The following is a 16,707-nucleotide window of genomic DNA, read 5'->3' on the forward strand; positions in this document are numbered from 1 at the left end:
GTGTTACACAAGAACAATAGATTGTTACATGCTTCTCAACTGATAAAGTAAAAGAACTCTTTATATTTAAGTTTGGGACAAAATCATTGTTTGAACTGCCTGGCGTCGACTACCAGGACCACCAGATTAGACAGCTGTGTCTTGTAGAGTCAATATTTCCTTTTGTCATTGTTCTCAGGATTCCAGTGAACCGTATGGTCCAGAGGAAAGCATCTCTCTACCTGTTTACTACAGCTCAGACAGAGAGAAGATTGTCACTCATCTAGCTGTGCCTTGTGGTGGGGATCAGGAACATTGGGTGCAGACGGGAGCCGCACTCTTCCTGAAAAGCCTGTGAATTAGACTGGCTATGACTGACCATGATTACATCACAATAATCTCAATACCTGCCAGAGTTGTGGGAACGGGTGAAAAAAAGTGACAGATTGATAGCAGACAGTCTCAATACATCCTCAGAATCTCTGACTCAGGCGCTGAGAATGAACAGAATGTTGTCGTTGTGATCTCCGACCGGTCATTTAAATTTGTACACATGCACAGATCACTAGTGTGAATCACTAGTGTGATCTACTTGCACTAGAACTACATTTAGAAGACAATATCTGTTCTTAGTTTTGCTGGATGTTTGAACTTCTACTGGGCTAAATTAAATCCATCTTTGAAATAGTTCTATTGGGCTATAATTTATCATGAATGACATTTTCAAGTTTGAATGATTCAAAGGAACATTCCATTGAAGAGGCATTTGAAGTCTATTTTCCATCAAAGTTTTATGCGTGTGAATGTATTACCTGTTGTAGATCTTCTTTCTGAGTTGCTAAATGTTTCAAATATAAAAAAGGATACATGTAGACACAAAATGCACTGTTTATTTTCAAAAAAAAGTTATGATCAACTTTTTTTTTTTTTTTTGAGTTTTGCCAAAGTTGGATGTGCTATGAATTGAATGTTCCTTTCAAATCTGGGATTGAAAACAAAGAAATTCCGTTGTTTTGGCCATAAATAGACATTGATCAGGATGTATAATTCTGCTGTAAACAATAGACATACATTTGTTTGAGAGTTATCAGTGTATATTATGTTGACTGCAATTTGTAGATGAAAGGAAAGTTTGTATATAGTGGCATCTAGGTTTTTCTCGTGAAGTGTGTGAATGGTTTGCCCAGTGTATATAATTGGTTTCAGAGGTGAGGGCAACAAAGTACTTAACTATTTTATGGAATGATTCCTTACTATAATTGATAGAGTTAGTAACGACCGCAAAGTCCTGAAAGTTGTCCTACATTCGTAAACTCTATTGCTCAGCAGCAATCTAGAAAAGTAAATCTCTCTTCACTTTAACATTATTTAATTTGGAGCACTCCTTTGAGAACTTCATGCGTTCCACAATTGCAACATAGGCACTATACTAACACGTCAGTTGACAAAATCATTATTAGTTAACAGAAACAAAGGTTTGTCTTTGTAGGTTATTTCTCAGCTGTTTTCATTTGAAACTTCTCTCTCCCAATTCATACTGCAGACCGTGTTCCCAGTGATATGACTTTTAGCATTTGGGGTTTGGAAATACCAAGCCAAGCATGGTCATTCTTGTTGAGTAAGCGGTCAAGATGTCTGCACTTCAAAATTTGAGAACAAACACGCTTGCAACACCTTTTGATTTTGGTAGCAAAAGCCTTCATTTAATCCATACAACTTTTTACAGGCAGTAATACATTCATCTAAGGAATGAACAAAGTTTTTGGAGACGCCTTACTCCGGAGATAATTTTTACTAGTCATGACTGATACTGGTTACATAGGAATTATGCACGGTGTTTAACAGAAACCACAGGACAAATTGTGTGACCTATTTCTTTCCAGTAGCATCGTATGCAGTTTTGTTTATCATACTTTGACTGAATTATACAAATACTCTATTTTATAAAATTAAAAGAAGACAACTGTGGGAAGTGTAGCAATAAACAGAAACCTTGGAATAAGTCTGAGTATTGTTCAGGTGTCTCTTTACATCATGCAGACTATCAAAATTCTTTCCAATTGCAAAATCAAAAACTGAGATTCTACCAACAAAAAAATGCCGGAACGTGAGTTAGCTACTAATCCAGCCACAAAATCAAATAACCTGGTTAGTTTAATACACTAATACTGAGTTGGTTGGTAATCACATTGACATATTCACTATTTCTGCAAATATAAAAAAAGAGCACACATGAACACAAGTTAAATGACAAAACTAACTTGTCCAACTTGACATTATCTTTTCATGGAAATGCAACCATTGTGACAACATACAATGACTGGTGTCTTTAGTCTAATTATTTTACTTGCATAATTATCAATTCATTGAACAATCAAACATACTACAGGAATATAAAAAGAAAGACTCGGAAGAGAAAACGTAGTGCATATTGCACCACCCACTGGCCTTGTTAGACATTTGTTTTTTCTTCAACACAATTACTCTTGTCTCCTTTTCTCTGTGGTTCTTTGTAACAATGAGGTTGAAGACCGGTTAAATACACGCATATTCAAACGATAATTGAGTGCTCTCACAGACTTTGGTTTGTTGCTTTTGACCACTGGGCAATGTGATCTGTTCCTGACTGATGGCAATTGCAAACTCTATGGTTTAAGATTCCTTCATGAGTACAGTAGAATGCCCAGCTTTTGCTGAGGTAAGAGCTAGCTTTTTGCCACGGTATGCACTCCATTGTGAACCCTTGCTCTTACAACTATTGTAGAGGACACAATAAAGTTTCAGAGATGAGAAAACTGTATCATTAAATAGAACGACCATGTGACTGCAAATCACATATATCCCCCCTTGTCAGTGTTGAATATTTGTTATTCCTTGTGACACTCAAATGAAACTAAACCCCTATGTTCCAATAAGAAAATAAATATATGTTTTGATAATTCTTAAGATACACGTTTTTATGAACTAAAGTTAGTGAAGATAAAGTCACTTTGCAGGAGTTGAATCATTTGACTAAAGATTCAAAATGTACAAAATAGACTCTTTACATTCAAACTCCTAAAAATGGGTTCTACCCTTTAAAGAAATACACCACTATATTCTGAAGTTGGTGCATGGTGTTTGGCAAGGTCAAATGTTGGACGAGAGCACTTTTGTTTGTACACGTAATTTCTGAGTTACAAACAAAATGTATAAATTCTGTTTTGATGACTTATATTGCAGCAGAGTAACTTCTTTACACAGCAGCGATAACAGCATGCACATGCATCAAGACAGGTCTCAAGGTGATACATTATAAATACCTCCATTTATGCATTCCAATAAAGCATTCCTGAGACCATCTCAGATACCTGGGGAGTTTACACAGGTCTGTTACTGCCACCGAGCCTAGGGAATAGTCCATTTGAACAGTGAATTCTGCTCTAACAGGCAGCACAAGTACCCCTGACATTGAGATGCAAGTTGCAAATGCTCCAACAGATTTCTTTGCTTTGATTAACAATGACTGTTTTTGATCAACTTGAACTGTAAGTGTTCTTACAGCAGACCATAAATTGGCTTATAATTTGACATTGACCAAATGTCATTAATTCAAATACAGATGCTTGGTGTGATCTTTGAGTCTGTGATATGTGTTGTCCCCATCAATAGGCTAGGTAACCATTCAACACATCTTCGTCCACCTGCGAGTTGGTTATAATGACTGCGTGATCTCTGACATCCAAAATGATTGTGGTGTGGAAAGCGATGTTGCTCACGACACACAGATATTCAAAGAATGCAAAGACACTGTAGACTGTTGGAAGAGAAACATTAGAAACGATAATAAACTTAAGACCAGATGCATAGCTAGGGTTTAAATTCAGCTGTTACAGGGATGAGGTTGTCAATCATAATGAAGATAGAAATTGATGAGCATCAGTCAATCAAAGAATATTGGCTGTGAATACAACCGTAGACAAGTTGATAAGCTACAATTGGTGACTTCTGGAAATAAAAATAGCAAGCCTTGGATCATATCCCAACTGGAGAATAAAATAAATTAATGCCGATCAGGTTAATTTGAATTTATTTTTCAGATTTAGAGGAAATGTAATATTCAGTTTTTACAAATCCTTGAAACTTTGAAGATGAGACTTGAGAAGAGCACTTGAGGAATGGGGTGAGCGAACTCCTGAAGATCCAATCAGTCTTCGACCAAATGTTATTTGGGTGCTTACCATAGGGCTCACAGTAGCGATTATGTCTATCAAAGAGATATGAAAAGCTGATGATGGATGCTACAAATGTTCCAAACAAGTAGAGCTTGTACTGGTAGGAATATTGATGCTGTGAGAAGGAACGAAGAGGTTACAAGCACAATGAAACATAGAATTGATATGAGCCAAGGACAAGTAATGGACTGTTTCACAAGATTTAAATTAACATTACTTAAGTTGAAATTAATTTGTTTTTCTACTGTCCTTCCCTAGGAATGCTGGCAATTGTAGGAACCACAGCAGGCTTCGACCAGAACGTCTATGACCAGCCATTCTAAAGTATTATGTCAAATCACATGCCATTATAGTCCTCTGAAGAGGACATTAAATGAAGTCCGTACCATGGGAGCTTTTCTCTTGTGACACAGACAGCAAGTTGAGATCATGTGCAGCACAGCAAAGATCACAAAGAAAATAAAACACTTCTCATGTATACCTGAAAATAGACAAAAGTTATATCACTAAACAATAAAAAAGGTGCGTCTTTTGTAACAGGATACTGGACAACCATATTTTCATAACTTACCAGAGAATTTAAAGTTGTGTATCTAAATGTGTATTAACAGCTTGGACATATGTCTGAGGTGAATACCTCCTGTAGACACGTTTTCTCAGTTGAAATCTTGAACTCCGTCTATCAGACTGTGGGTAAATAAATGCTGACTGGAAGCATAGGAAGGCTTTGGCAAGAGAACTCTTACTGTAATCATCATTAGATGAGACGTAGGTTAGACCAACCAGACAAGACAACTCCATCAGGCAAAACCCAAGGTTGACTCGACACAGAGTCCTGTAACTTGGATTGGAACTCCAGTTATGAAGATCCTGGCGGTGCCAAGTGTACCACAGGACAGCAAAGAGAATTCTAGGAGTGACGTGTAAAGCCACAGCAATGCGCCATATATAGCGCTGTGGTGTGAAGTTACCAATGCTGGCACTAATGGAGGGTAGAAAATTGTAAACCTGCAAGAGAAAAAAAAATTAGAATCAAAGTGGAAAACAAATATTAAATAACACAAATAGATAAAAAACACCATTGATATACAGATTCTGTGGAATTGTGAGGGAGGTCCTGCTTTTTGCATGGACAATGCATAAGTTATTAAATACTGGGCTGGAGAATATAATACAAGTAGGGATCATCCAGCAACTTATAAGAATTCTGTGTATATCCCTGCAGTCATATATTAGCCATCAGAAAGCAATATTAGTATGTCCTATCAGTCAAATTTAGCAGGGTGAGCATTAGCACATTAACTTTAAAACAATAGGAGTTTTAGACCATTCTAACATTGTCTGATGAGGTCAAGTGATGCCTAGATAACCAGGTTTGGAACTGTTTCTGTCCTCTCTTCCTTACTCTCTTACAGTAGGACTAATCAAAGTAAGCACAGGGCCCAGGCCTATTGAAGTTGCAAAGGGCCGCAAAAGTTGGTCATCATGGTCATGGCTATAGCCTAGAAACGCTTTCTATGTAACTTTGATAATTATTGGCACATTGATTGACAACGACAATGCCAGCCGTCATCAAAAACCTGAATGAAACATTATGATAAACTTGTCACTCACATTGCAATGCGTATGGTTGACTCCATAAAAGTCCTTCCAAATCGAAATCAAGACACACAACACAAAACCAATGAGCGGACAACTTGAAGTGACTAATGCCAGGGTCCTCAGCGAAAATCGGATCATTCTGGAAGCGATTTTAGATCGATTTCCCATCAGAAAAAGGGCAATTCTCTCAATTGGCCGAAGGCAAATGCAGCAAAAAAAAGTTAGAGTGCGTGGGCCTAAATCAGTACTGATTTCTCTGGAAGAAGTGTAAGGCCTGGTGTTTTTCCACCGGTGTGATCCTGTTATACTGTTGGTGTTACCCAAGTGTTTTTCCCACCGCGTGTCGTAGCGCCCTCAACAGTTTGTATTTCATTCGGTTTTGGCTACAAATGTATGGGCCCCTTCTCATCTTAACAAAATGGGTGCATAACTTGAATGTGAATTTTCAACTTGTGAGGCAGGTTATCCGACTAAGGTAGTTATCTGAAACCTCTTAAAATCATTAGTAAATTACTTAAATTCATCATAATCGGAGCCATACATTATTTAATGAAACAGTATAATGTGTGTTTCAGTCTGCCAGTAATTTGGATGAATGAAAGGTCGAACAGGAAAACTTATAAGGATATGCAGATATAAGTACTTGGCATCAACTATACGTTAAAAATGCTTCCGCAAACTGTATGATGAAGTCAGGTCATCACGAAATGACGAGAATTCGTCGCCGCAAATTCGCCATTATAAATAGTGTATTTTCTTTATCAAGTTTGTAATTTTCAGGTCCATTAAGTTTCCATGTGAATAGAGCGAAGATTGTTTCGTATGAATCCACCGAAAGATCTATCCTTCGGAGCGGCGGAAGAGGAAAGGTGGGACTGGGAGCCAAAAATGTCTGGTCAAAATTCGTAGGATGTGATTGGTGAATGTGGCGATATGTCGATGTCTCTCTACAGACATGCCGCCCATGCATTATTGTGTCTGTTAGTCTCCACTCCTTACTTGTGATGGGTTCTTCTTATTTCTTCCTTGTTTTACTCTCTATATTTTCCATTACAAATTACAAACCACCATATGCTGAATCTTTTTTTTTTAATATTTGGGTCTGATTTGGTAAATCAGGTAAGGAAGGATGGGTCCAACAAGCAAATTTGCTGTTAGCCTGAGTTATTGATGGTGATAGTTGCCGAACAAAAACATCAATTTTACCTTCAATACTACTGCGAAAAGACTGGATATGCCACCCGAGGTACAGACAAAGTTTGAGCATTATGACCAAAGTGACGTTCTACGGGAGTCCTTGGATTTTAATGGGAAATTGCACTTTTCATCTTCCTGGTATCAAATAAACCAAAGTTCCTCTAAAGCAATCCTCGGAGTCTATTTAATTTATTGAGTGGGGTATCTAGTAAATTTGCAGTCATTTTGAGGGTGAAATCTGATGTTTTTATTGGGGGTGTTGATAATCTGTTAACTCCCCAGAGTGATTTACTAAGAACCATACCCATTCAGACAAATTCCAACACCATATAGTAAACTGTGCACAAAAACTGTTTATTTTGGGTATGCCTGAATCCATGTTAAAGTACAAGCAGTTTAGGGGTGCAGTACCCAGTGCCACAAATTCACACACTTTACTGGTGTTCAATTCTGTGGGGTTAGGGAAGGTTAGGGTTAATTCAGAAAATCTTGCTGCACATACCACGTTGATGTTGTCTGATTTAGTGCAAATTTAGCAGTGTTATCAGAAGTGAAATTACACTTGGTGGTGGAGAAAGGGAGAAGGAACCTCCTCGTGACCTCTGGGCCCCTTCAGGTGTTACCATTCCCTATTCGAAATTTCATGCTCCTAGCTACATGACGTGCTAAAAAAAGATTGCACCTCTGGAGAAATTATTGCATTCCCCATGTTCTCCTTGAAAGTGAGACTTTACCTTAACTCCCCTCAATCCTCCAAAATCCTCTGGGTGGTTGGGGAGGATTTTGGAGGATTGAGGCTGAATGCGATTTTTTATTAATCTGAGGATTTGAAGGATTGAGGATGGTGCCTAGCAAAAGGCCTTGGGGATGAGGGTTAAGCTACATCACTGTTACTTAGAGCACTTGCTGTTCAAGTCATCACTGTTCACTCATTTTACTGTATGTCATTTTGCCTGTACAGCACCCGTCAAGTCAGCTCAAGAAGCCCTGCTACCAGTCCAGATGATATGTAAGTCACTGTGCTTTGAATAGACTGGAGCCAGTCAGTGTGTTAATATTGCTACAGTGTGGTGCAGGAGTACTAAGGGTGTTGGATTGTTTGGTATGGATGGTGTAACAAAAAGTAGTCTTATTCTGATCCAATAGCTTTAGGGTTAACGTAGTACTTGTTTTTACTTTGTAGGAAGCGTGCTGCCGTACAGAAGCGCATTGAGCAATATTTCTACCAGCTCATCGATGGCTGTGGTAACAAGCAATGCTCTAATGAGCACTGCGCCTCCAACAAGAACACAAAGCCACTTAGCCACAATGAGGCAGCCATTAAGGCAGTGGCTCTCTGTAAGGCTAAGGCTCTACTCTGCTGCCAAGCTAATGAGAAGAATGCCAAGCAGGCCAAGACGACTCATGCAGAGAGAAAAGACGCCAGCGATGACGTGCCCTCGAGTAGTCAGGCAGCAGGATTGGGAGCAGTAAACCAACTGACTGATTCACCCAGTGATGATGCATCCACAAGCAACCAGACACCTAAGGGGCAGAGGGGTACCACACTTGAGTCTGCCAGTGAGGAGGCTTCGACTACCACCCAATCTTCACCAGTGGGTATGGATACATCACTGAACACATCTCCAACAAGTGACACAGCATCAACAAGTTATCAGACACCCAAGACCAGCACAGCTCCTGAAATAAATGGTGCACCCATAAAAAAGGGCAAGCCAGAACAACAAGGTACTCATTCCTTTCTCATGTTCTTATCACACTTTCCTAACCATAACTCTATCAAATCTTTCCAAACTAATAAGGGTATATTGGTGTACTGATAGAGTTGATACTCTACGTCACAGCCCCTCCAGGTTCAACCAATGGTGTGTCCGTTTTGGCATCTTTGAGACACTGAATTTCATTTCATGAATGTATCGAGGCATAAATGATCAGGAACTTTGCTACTCAGATTTTTGCAGAGTCAGGGAGCTTACTGGTCAAAATAGTCACTTGCTGGGATGATCATTTTGTAAAAATTAACCCTAACCGTCTAGATCTTTTTCAGAGGATACACCCTCAATCCTTCAAAATCCTCCACCTGCCCCCATGAAAAAAATTGGGTACAGCCTCGATCCTCCAAAATCCTCCAGTATTTCTTGAATATGTTCTTTGTAGGGGTGCCCATTGCCTCAATCCTCAAAAATCTTCTGGCAGTTCCTCTCATTATGTTGAGACAGTGTGAATGGTATCCTAGAGTGCAGTATGGAGGATTTCACACATAATGTGGGCATGAATTTGTACATGGCTGAACATAAAACAAGGTCTAACCCACAAGTTGAGACAATGCATCCTTCGCAATCAGCAATATAATTTTGCCATGCAGCCTTAATCCTCGAAAATCTTCCAAATTGCCTAGAAGATTTTGAAGGATTTGGGATGGTTAGGGTTAACATTCTTTGTTATTCAGTTGCTTATTTGAAGTAATGAAAGTTATTTCTGATACGGTTAGCCTGAACTTCACTGTGCTTTTTATTGAATCTAAAAGGCAACCTCAGAGAGAGGACTTGACTGTTGACCTCTGTTTGTTTTCTTTACACCAGCACCCAAACAGCCCGACCACCTTTCTGAAAAGAAAATGATGTCCCTAATTGACTCTTGCAAGGAAAAAGAGAACTTCTCTCCATTGGTGCGTTTGATTGGAGAGGTATTTTCTAATTGGAAGGTTCTCAACAAGAGCTTCTTAAAGCCCCCCTTTAAGGTGAAGACCCCAGACCAGGACACGATAGACCTTGGCAGACAGCTTTCAGAGAAGGAGCAGGAGAGGATGATAGATGACAAGGAGAAGGATGAAGATGAATCAGTTGCTTCTGGAAGCCAAGCCAATAGGACTGGGGAGCTTATGGTAGACATAGAAGCAGTCCAACGTGTCTATGCAGCTCTGGAAAAACTTGATGAAGAGAGGGTGACAAATGCGATGCTGAATGCCATCATTTCCCTATCGCAATTCCTTGAGGTGGATGTCCGTTGGGTGCCGCAGTTTGAAACCAACCCGCGCTTTCTCAATGTCTTTGTCATCACCATGGAGAATCCATCACTGCAGAGTCCCGAATACCTGGAAGTGGCTTACCCAAGTTTTTGCAAAGCAGTTAGCCGTCTTCCTCTGTCTGCCCAGGCCACCCTTGCCCGTATCTGGTCCAAATTCCCGGCCAGCAACCTCAGAAAAAAACTGGAAAGCCTTCAACAGCTCATCACGTGCAAAGTGCTGACTGATCATTTGGAGCCACCTCGGAGAAGGGTGAACGATGACGAGAGTATCACAGGAGCCACAAAGTGCATGAGAATCATCTTCTATGCCAACATCTTAGGGGGGAAAGTCGACAAGGCAAGGTCCAGCAGCACACAAGAGGAAGAAGAGATGGATTTGAGAGAACTCCTTGGGGCAGTTGGTAATGACAACAAAGATAAGAAGCTTCCTAAGGAGGATCCTCTAGCTAAGGAGCTCTCCATCTCGGTTCTTGACTCCACGGAGCCCCTCATACCATTTGAGGAATTCTACAACGAGCCCCTTAGTGATCAGATTGATGTTGGCGAGGACTTTGCACGATACAAAAAAGATGGCCTTGGACAGAGTGGACAGTTTTCATTTCTGAACTATCCCTTCATCTTGACCGTTGCCACAAAGAACATGGGCCTCTACTATGATAACAGAGTGCGCATGTACAATGAGAGGAGGCTAACTGTTTTGAATAGCCTTGTCCAAGGAGAGCAGTTTAACCCTTACTTGAAACTGAAGGTCAAACGAAGCACAGTGATTGATGATGCACTAGTGAACGTAAGTAATGGCAGTTGTTCTGTAAATGCTCATTTTGGCCATGGCCATTGGTTATAAACCTTTTGCATCAAAGGTCTTCAACTCCTGTATGCTCATTAAAAAACAATCTGAAACGTCTGTGAAATGATTTCCATCTCCATGTACTGTATTATCCTGTGTTTGTGGAGGGTTTTGAAAGGAATTGGTTTATTAATTCTTTCAGATTGAGAAGAATAAAATTTGAATGACTTGCTTACCACAAGGTGTCAGACAATATAAAATGGCTAAATCTCAAAGAATCTCTTGTGATGATTTAATTGCGAGTATGCTATTAAAATGTAAGTTCCATGTATTTTTTTTTTCACAAATGTTATTCTTTGTTATTATCAGCTTGAAATCATTGCCATGGAGAACCCTTCCGACCTGAAGAAGCAGCTGTATGTTGAGTTTGAGGGAGAGCAAGGAGTGGATGAAGGAGGGGTCTCCAAGGAGTTCTTCCAGCTTGTCGTTGAGGATATTTTCAACCCAGACATTGGTCAGTACTCTATAATTTCTATCTGTTGCTTTCAGAACCAGAAAAAAATAACTAAAAGCTGTGGTTTTTTAAGAAAGTAGGAGACCTGTCTGTCCTAAACAAAACCCAGAGCTATGAAGTTGCTGACATGATTCATTTTGATTTTTTTGTGAAATCCTTGTCATATTTCCAGGTATGTTCACCTACAATGAGGACACCAAGTACTACTGGTTTAATCCAACATCCTTTGAGAATGAGCGTCAGTTCACATTGATTGGTATTGTACTGGGTCTGGCCATCTATAACAACATCATCCTGGATATACAGTTCCCTATGGTGGTCTACCGCAAGCTCCTTGGAAGAAAGGCCACGTTTGACGACTTGAAACCAATCCAGCCTGTATGTGGATTTTTTTATGGGGGGGGATGGAGATAGTTATACAGTTCACATTGTTTTGGGCAGTGAATTCCTCAGAACAGTATGTTTAATTCAGAGTTCCACATTTCAAAACAAGAATTTGTAATGTTCTGTCAAAATCTGACACATCTTATTTTGTAAGTGTTGAGTGTTATGGATGGGTTTTAGATTTTGGAGTTGGTGTACTAGGTTTAATCTTGTCTGGTTTCAATCAACAACAGAGGTTTTTTGTTTGCTTGTGTTTTTAATTTTTCGGTTTCTCTGCTCTTGTTTAGAATTTTATTCCAAATTTGTTAAGAGAAGTGAAAGCCTGACTGATGATTAATGAACTGGTTTCTGGATTTGTATGATGTGTTCAGGTTCTGTACAACAGCTACAAATCCTTGCTGGAGTTCAAGGGGAATGTGGAGGAAATCTTCATGACAAACTTTGTCATCAGCTATAAGGATGTCTTTGGCAGCACTGTCACCCATAACCTGATTGAGAATGGAGAGAACACACCTGTCACCAAGGACAACAGACAGGTGGATCTGTCACTTACTTAATCAAACCCTAATACTCAGGGTTTGGTGATGGTATTAGTCCCTTAAGAAAAAAGTTTTGGGGACTTTAAAATTACCTTGTAATAGGAACTTTGTGTTGTCAAGCCTGAAAAATGAAGAAAACAAAGTACTTAGGACGACAAGATTTTCTTGTTATAAGCAGGATGCTATATTCACAGTACTCATTGAGGTTCAACTACATTGTGAGAGATTCAGGGTTTGTGGGTAAAGTATCAAGAAGTCTAGTGCACAGACATTTCAAGTAAGATTTTGATGTGAAGTTCTTTGATTTTATTTAAGTTAGTCATAAGTAGCAAGAACAAACATCCCTCTGCTTATTCGTGCCAAACTGTGAAGTGTGCCTTTTTTTTCCTCTGTGACTTGAAGGAGTTTGTGAATAAGTATGTGGACTACATTCTGAACAAGCTTCCAGAAAAGCAGTTCAAGGCTTTCAAGCGTGGCTTTGACATGGTGACTGATGAATCACCTCTCAAGATCTGGTTCCGACCTGAGGAAGTGGAGCTACTGGTCTGTGGAAGTAGGGTAAGCCAAAAGAAATGGAAAGATGACGTGGGTGGAACTATTAGCCTTGGATGCATACTTTGCTCCAACTTCATACTTGGCTCACATGGCAGTGTAAATCAAAGTAGTACATGTGTTTTCGATTTCAAATCACCCAGCATGTTTCTGCTGTAGCATTCGGACTGAATTTGAAGTGCCATTTAATTTTGTGCCATTTTGTTTCAAGTAAGACAGTTCGCAGAAATTTCACCTGGAAAGTTTGAAGTTTGCTTAACGTTGTCAGAGGTACAAGGATGTCTTTGGCAACACCGTCACCCGCAACCAACAGGTTATTTTTGGTTGCGTGATTGTGTCTGTTGCTTTTTATTTATTGTTGTTTTTTATGGTTCTTTCCCCAGCACTTTGACTTTGAGGCACTAGAGGAGGCAACCGAATATGACGGTGGCTACACAAAGGAATCCACCATCATCAAGTAAGTGAAGTAACACATTGAATGGTCCGATTTGTACCCCACTGTCAACGTCATGCTAATGTATTCATGCTGTGACAATGCTTTACATTTTACTTGTAAAATAAGTGTGCTCAAAGATATGCAGGATAACCTTCATAATGAAATCGTCCCCTTTGGGTTTTAGATAAGAAAAATGGAATTCATTTACCGCATGAGTTTTGTTCAGAGGGTTGGGATCTTGACTCGTTGTGTTGCATTTATGTTCTTGCAGGGACTTCTGGGAGATTGTACACAGAATGTCAGCTGACAAGAAGAAGAAACTGCTGATGTTCACCACTGGGAGTGACAGGGTACCAGTCGGTGGTCTGGCCAAGTTACGTCTCATCATTGCCAAGAATGGACCAGATTCAGACAGGTAAGTCACAGGCTGGTGTAATCCACCATTGCTGCTGTTACATCAGAAATCAATGAGGCATTGTGAGAGGTGTTTGATTTGTTGACCTTTCAAGGTCAAGCTGAGCTTTTTACACAAATTTGTTGGCACTCTGTGTCAGGTCTAAACTTTATTGTGACTTTTTCCGTTAGCACTTCAAGTATTACCAAGTCAAACTTAGTTGGTGAAGCCAGGTTATCTGGCACTTCAAAGACTCATTTATTGGTTGTTACTAACATCTGCATATGGCTGTCATTGGCAAAAAGTTCGGTGTTAGAGAATGAATTCAGACCACAATAACAATTTTTTTCTTTGATTGTGCTGTCAGTGAAAAATGTGATTCAAATAAAAAAGTTGAACTGTGTTCCATGCACTCGAGGTGCTGTTTGTTCACCTCCTGTGTCTCTTCAGAGGGCTGTAAATCTTCATGGACCACTCTGAGCATTTTATTGTGGCACTCATTCAATCACTCTTATCCTGGTCTTCCTCTCCAGGTTGCCCACGTCTCACACCTGTTTCAATGTCCTCCTGCTGCCAGAATACAGCAGCAAAGAAAAGCTGGAAGAGAGACTACTGAAAGCCATCACTCATGCCAAGGGCTTTGGTATGCTGTAAGGTTTGCTCCTTGTGATCCCATAAGGTAACCCAGACCGCCTTTCAGGTTTGTCCTGCTGAATCAATCAAAATCCAACAAGGAAAATAACAAGTCTGGATCCATCAAAATTGAACCACTGTCTGTCTACACTGCTCAGAGCAACAACGTCTACAATAAATTGCCCAGAGAGTCAATTATTGCCTGTTCATTGGACTTGATTATCATAACTATTCATATGAAATTGTACGTGCTGGGCGGCACTTGACAAATGCTAAGCATGTTGGACTTACTAATAAATGGATAAACACACCATGTTCATGTGAAGCCGTCTAGTGATGAGGTACAATTAAGGCTTGGATGGGGCTTTTCATGACTAAAACTGCAGTTTTGGCAATTCATAGGCTGCTAGGAAATCCACAGCCACTGACAAAAATACCTGATTAAGATATGGCTTTGCTTCACAGTCTTGGGTGTGATTGCAGTACATACAGGACTCAAATGTTGAATGTTTACAAGCTGTAGTGTTTATTTCTCTGTTATTCAAGCAAGGAATCGCAACATTGTGCTCCGATAAGCCTAGTATTTAGCACATAGGTGAAATCATCCTTTGTTAAATCTTGATAAATTGGTAATACTATTGCAAACCCTGTACATTTTACTTTCACTTACTGCCAGGTTTGAATAAATCCCCAGAGTAGACTGGACCAGAAATAAAATAGCATGAAATTGTTAACCAGAGCACTTATCGTAGCAGTCCTCAATATAATCAATTTCACTTTCAACTAAACAGAGCATATTAAAACCAGGACACAACCTTTGTGTCGCATTTTTGTTTTTATAAATGTGCTACAGATTAAGTGCTACTGAATGTTGCTGTCCTTTTTCCCAAACTTTTTTGTCAGCTTCCACCAAAACATCAATATTGACCAAAATACATGCAATACCTGCACGTCCTTTGTGTCCCATGATGTGAACAAGAAATAAAACAGGAGATTTTCTCATAATTGCTGCCAACAGACATCTTTCATTAACAAAGAAAGTTTGGTTAATGATAAAAATCATCTATAGAATGAATAGAACTGTGTTCAATCAAAACATATTTGCCATCTCACACTGATGGACAGGTAGTTCAGTTTACAGTAAACTAGCTTCGTTTTTTTGGGCCATCACATAAGGCTAACTGTACCCACAAAACAAAGCTTTGCCACTTTTTGTTGGAAAGCCTTCAGAGATAACTTTAGGTTCATTATTTGAAGGAACTGATTGATGAAAGACTTGCACTGTGTTATTGTAAGAAACATGTAAAATTTGTACTTCTTTATTTGCAGAGAATGTACAAAAATATATAAGGTATGTGTACGTTGTCTTACTCTATGCCAACCATAATTAACCAGCATTGCTTGAAAACTGGAATGTTTTATTTATAATTAAAAATGTCTGAGAGATATTGTCTAAAATTTCAATGTATGAATATATAATTTTTTTTCAAATAACCATGATAACTGTTGATATTGGTGGCCAACTGTTTGCAAGGTAGTACATATACAGCGATGTCTGAGCTGTTGATTATCCATCCTGCTGCTGACCAAAAGGCTTGATGAAAACTGTGAAGTGGACATCAATTCTTACCTTACCTCTTTAGCCAGCCCTCCTTGCTGCTTACTTTGAACCAGGTTTTGGACTGAGAAATAAATATTGCAAGATGAATGAGTTGTAAGGACTTTACCGTCTGAAATCATTAGAAATTGAAAAGAAAAAAGAATATTTTGTAGGGAAATGAAATGAAAGTGGAGAACTCTCTGATCCCTCATACGTGCATAGAGCTTTGACTATTGATAGATGGAGTGCCTACTGTGTACAGATCAGAGATCTTTCAGTTGATCAAACATCACTCATGGGCTCACACCAAACATGTACAAACTTTAAGATATTAATAAATTGTAATGCAGGTAATGGGTAAACCTTATTTCTGCAAATAAAGGTCTGTGAATGGTTGCACATTGAGAGGTTTGGTTTGTAGTGAAACTGACTTGGGAGACTGCCATTCAACCTTTTTGCAGTAACTTATTGTACCAGAACTGTGACCAGAGGGGAAGAAATCAGATTTGTGTATTGTGACTGACTGGTTTACTTTTATTAAAGCTCAAAAATTGGCTAAGCCAAGCAGTATCTTCTGCTTAATATTATGTCATGAACTGAGCTCCAGATCCATCTAATTACTACATGTATATGCCTTCAAACCCACACTGAGGAATGTTACTTTGAAATCGAGCTCTGTATACAAGTTATGTAACTGTTAATACTACCCTCTCTTATTTTGTGATCAGACATTTCATCGAACAGTTTTCCTAAGTAAAGTGGCAAGGATATTTGTCAAGTTACATTAAATGTCTTTTTGTGGTTTGTCCATCAGATGTTTGTTTTTGGAGTGTCCATTAAACTAGAATT

The 16,707-nt window shown here is 39.2% G+C and overlaps 3 protein-coding genes across 3 annotated transcripts in view; 2 read left to right on the forward strand and 1 right to left on the reverse strand.

Moving 5' to 3' along the window:
• The window catches only part of dync2h1 (dynein cytoplasmic 2 heavy chain 1), a 36,652-nt gene extending 34,671 nt beyond the window's left edge, over positions 1 to 1,981 (forward strand). The window contains exon 71 of the mRNA XM_087132620.1: positions 179 to 1,981. Within this exon, the coding sequence (XP_086988746.1) occupies positions 179 to 337 (159 nt within the window). The 3' untranslated portion in view covers positions 338 to 1,981. The remainder of the gene's footprint in view (positions 1 to 178) is intronic.
• LOC110985932 (acyltransferase PGAP2-like) lies at positions 1,655 to 6,130 on the reverse strand. The gene is made up of 5 exons (XM_022247404.2): positions 5,808 to 6,130; positions 4,940 to 5,201; positions 4,580 to 4,674; positions 4,200 to 4,308; positions 1,655 to 3,775 (listed from the first exon to the last, which is right to left on the reverse strand). The coding sequence occupies exons 1-5, from the start codon at positions 5,961 to 5,963 to the stop codon at positions 3,624 to 3,626; spliced, it is 774 nt and encodes a 257-aa protein (XP_022103096.1). The 5' UTR covers positions 5,964 to 6,130; the 3' UTR covers positions 1,655 to 3,623.
• Positions 6,131 to 6,394: 264 nt separating this feature from the next.
• Positions 6,395 to 16,647, forward strand: ube3a (ubiquitin protein ligase E3A). The gene is made up of 11 exons (XM_022247395.2): positions 6,395 to 6,664; positions 7,954 to 8,001; positions 8,176 to 8,720; positions 9,575 to 10,806; positions 11,176 to 11,320; positions 11,493 to 11,698; positions 12,076 to 12,240; positions 12,646 to 12,801; positions 13,179 to 13,252; positions 13,503 to 13,646; positions 14,159 to 16,647. The coding sequence occupies exons 1-11, from the start codon at positions 6,618 to 6,620 to the stop codon at positions 14,277 to 14,279; spliced, it is 2,883 nt and encodes a 960-aa protein (XP_022103087.2). The 5' UTR covers positions 6,395 to 6,617; the 3' UTR covers positions 14,280 to 16,647.
• Positions 16,648 to 16,707: the final 60 nt, after the last annotated feature.

This window comes from Acanthaster planci, linkage group LG02 (genome assembly GCF_054643075.1).
Source record: "Acanthaster planci isolate LZ-2023a linkage group LG02, COTS_SCS, whole genome shotgun sequence".
In the NCBI taxonomy this organism is placed as follows: domain Eukaryota; kingdom Metazoa; phylum Echinodermata; class Asteroidea; order Valvatida; family Acanthasteridae; genus Acanthaster; species Acanthaster planci.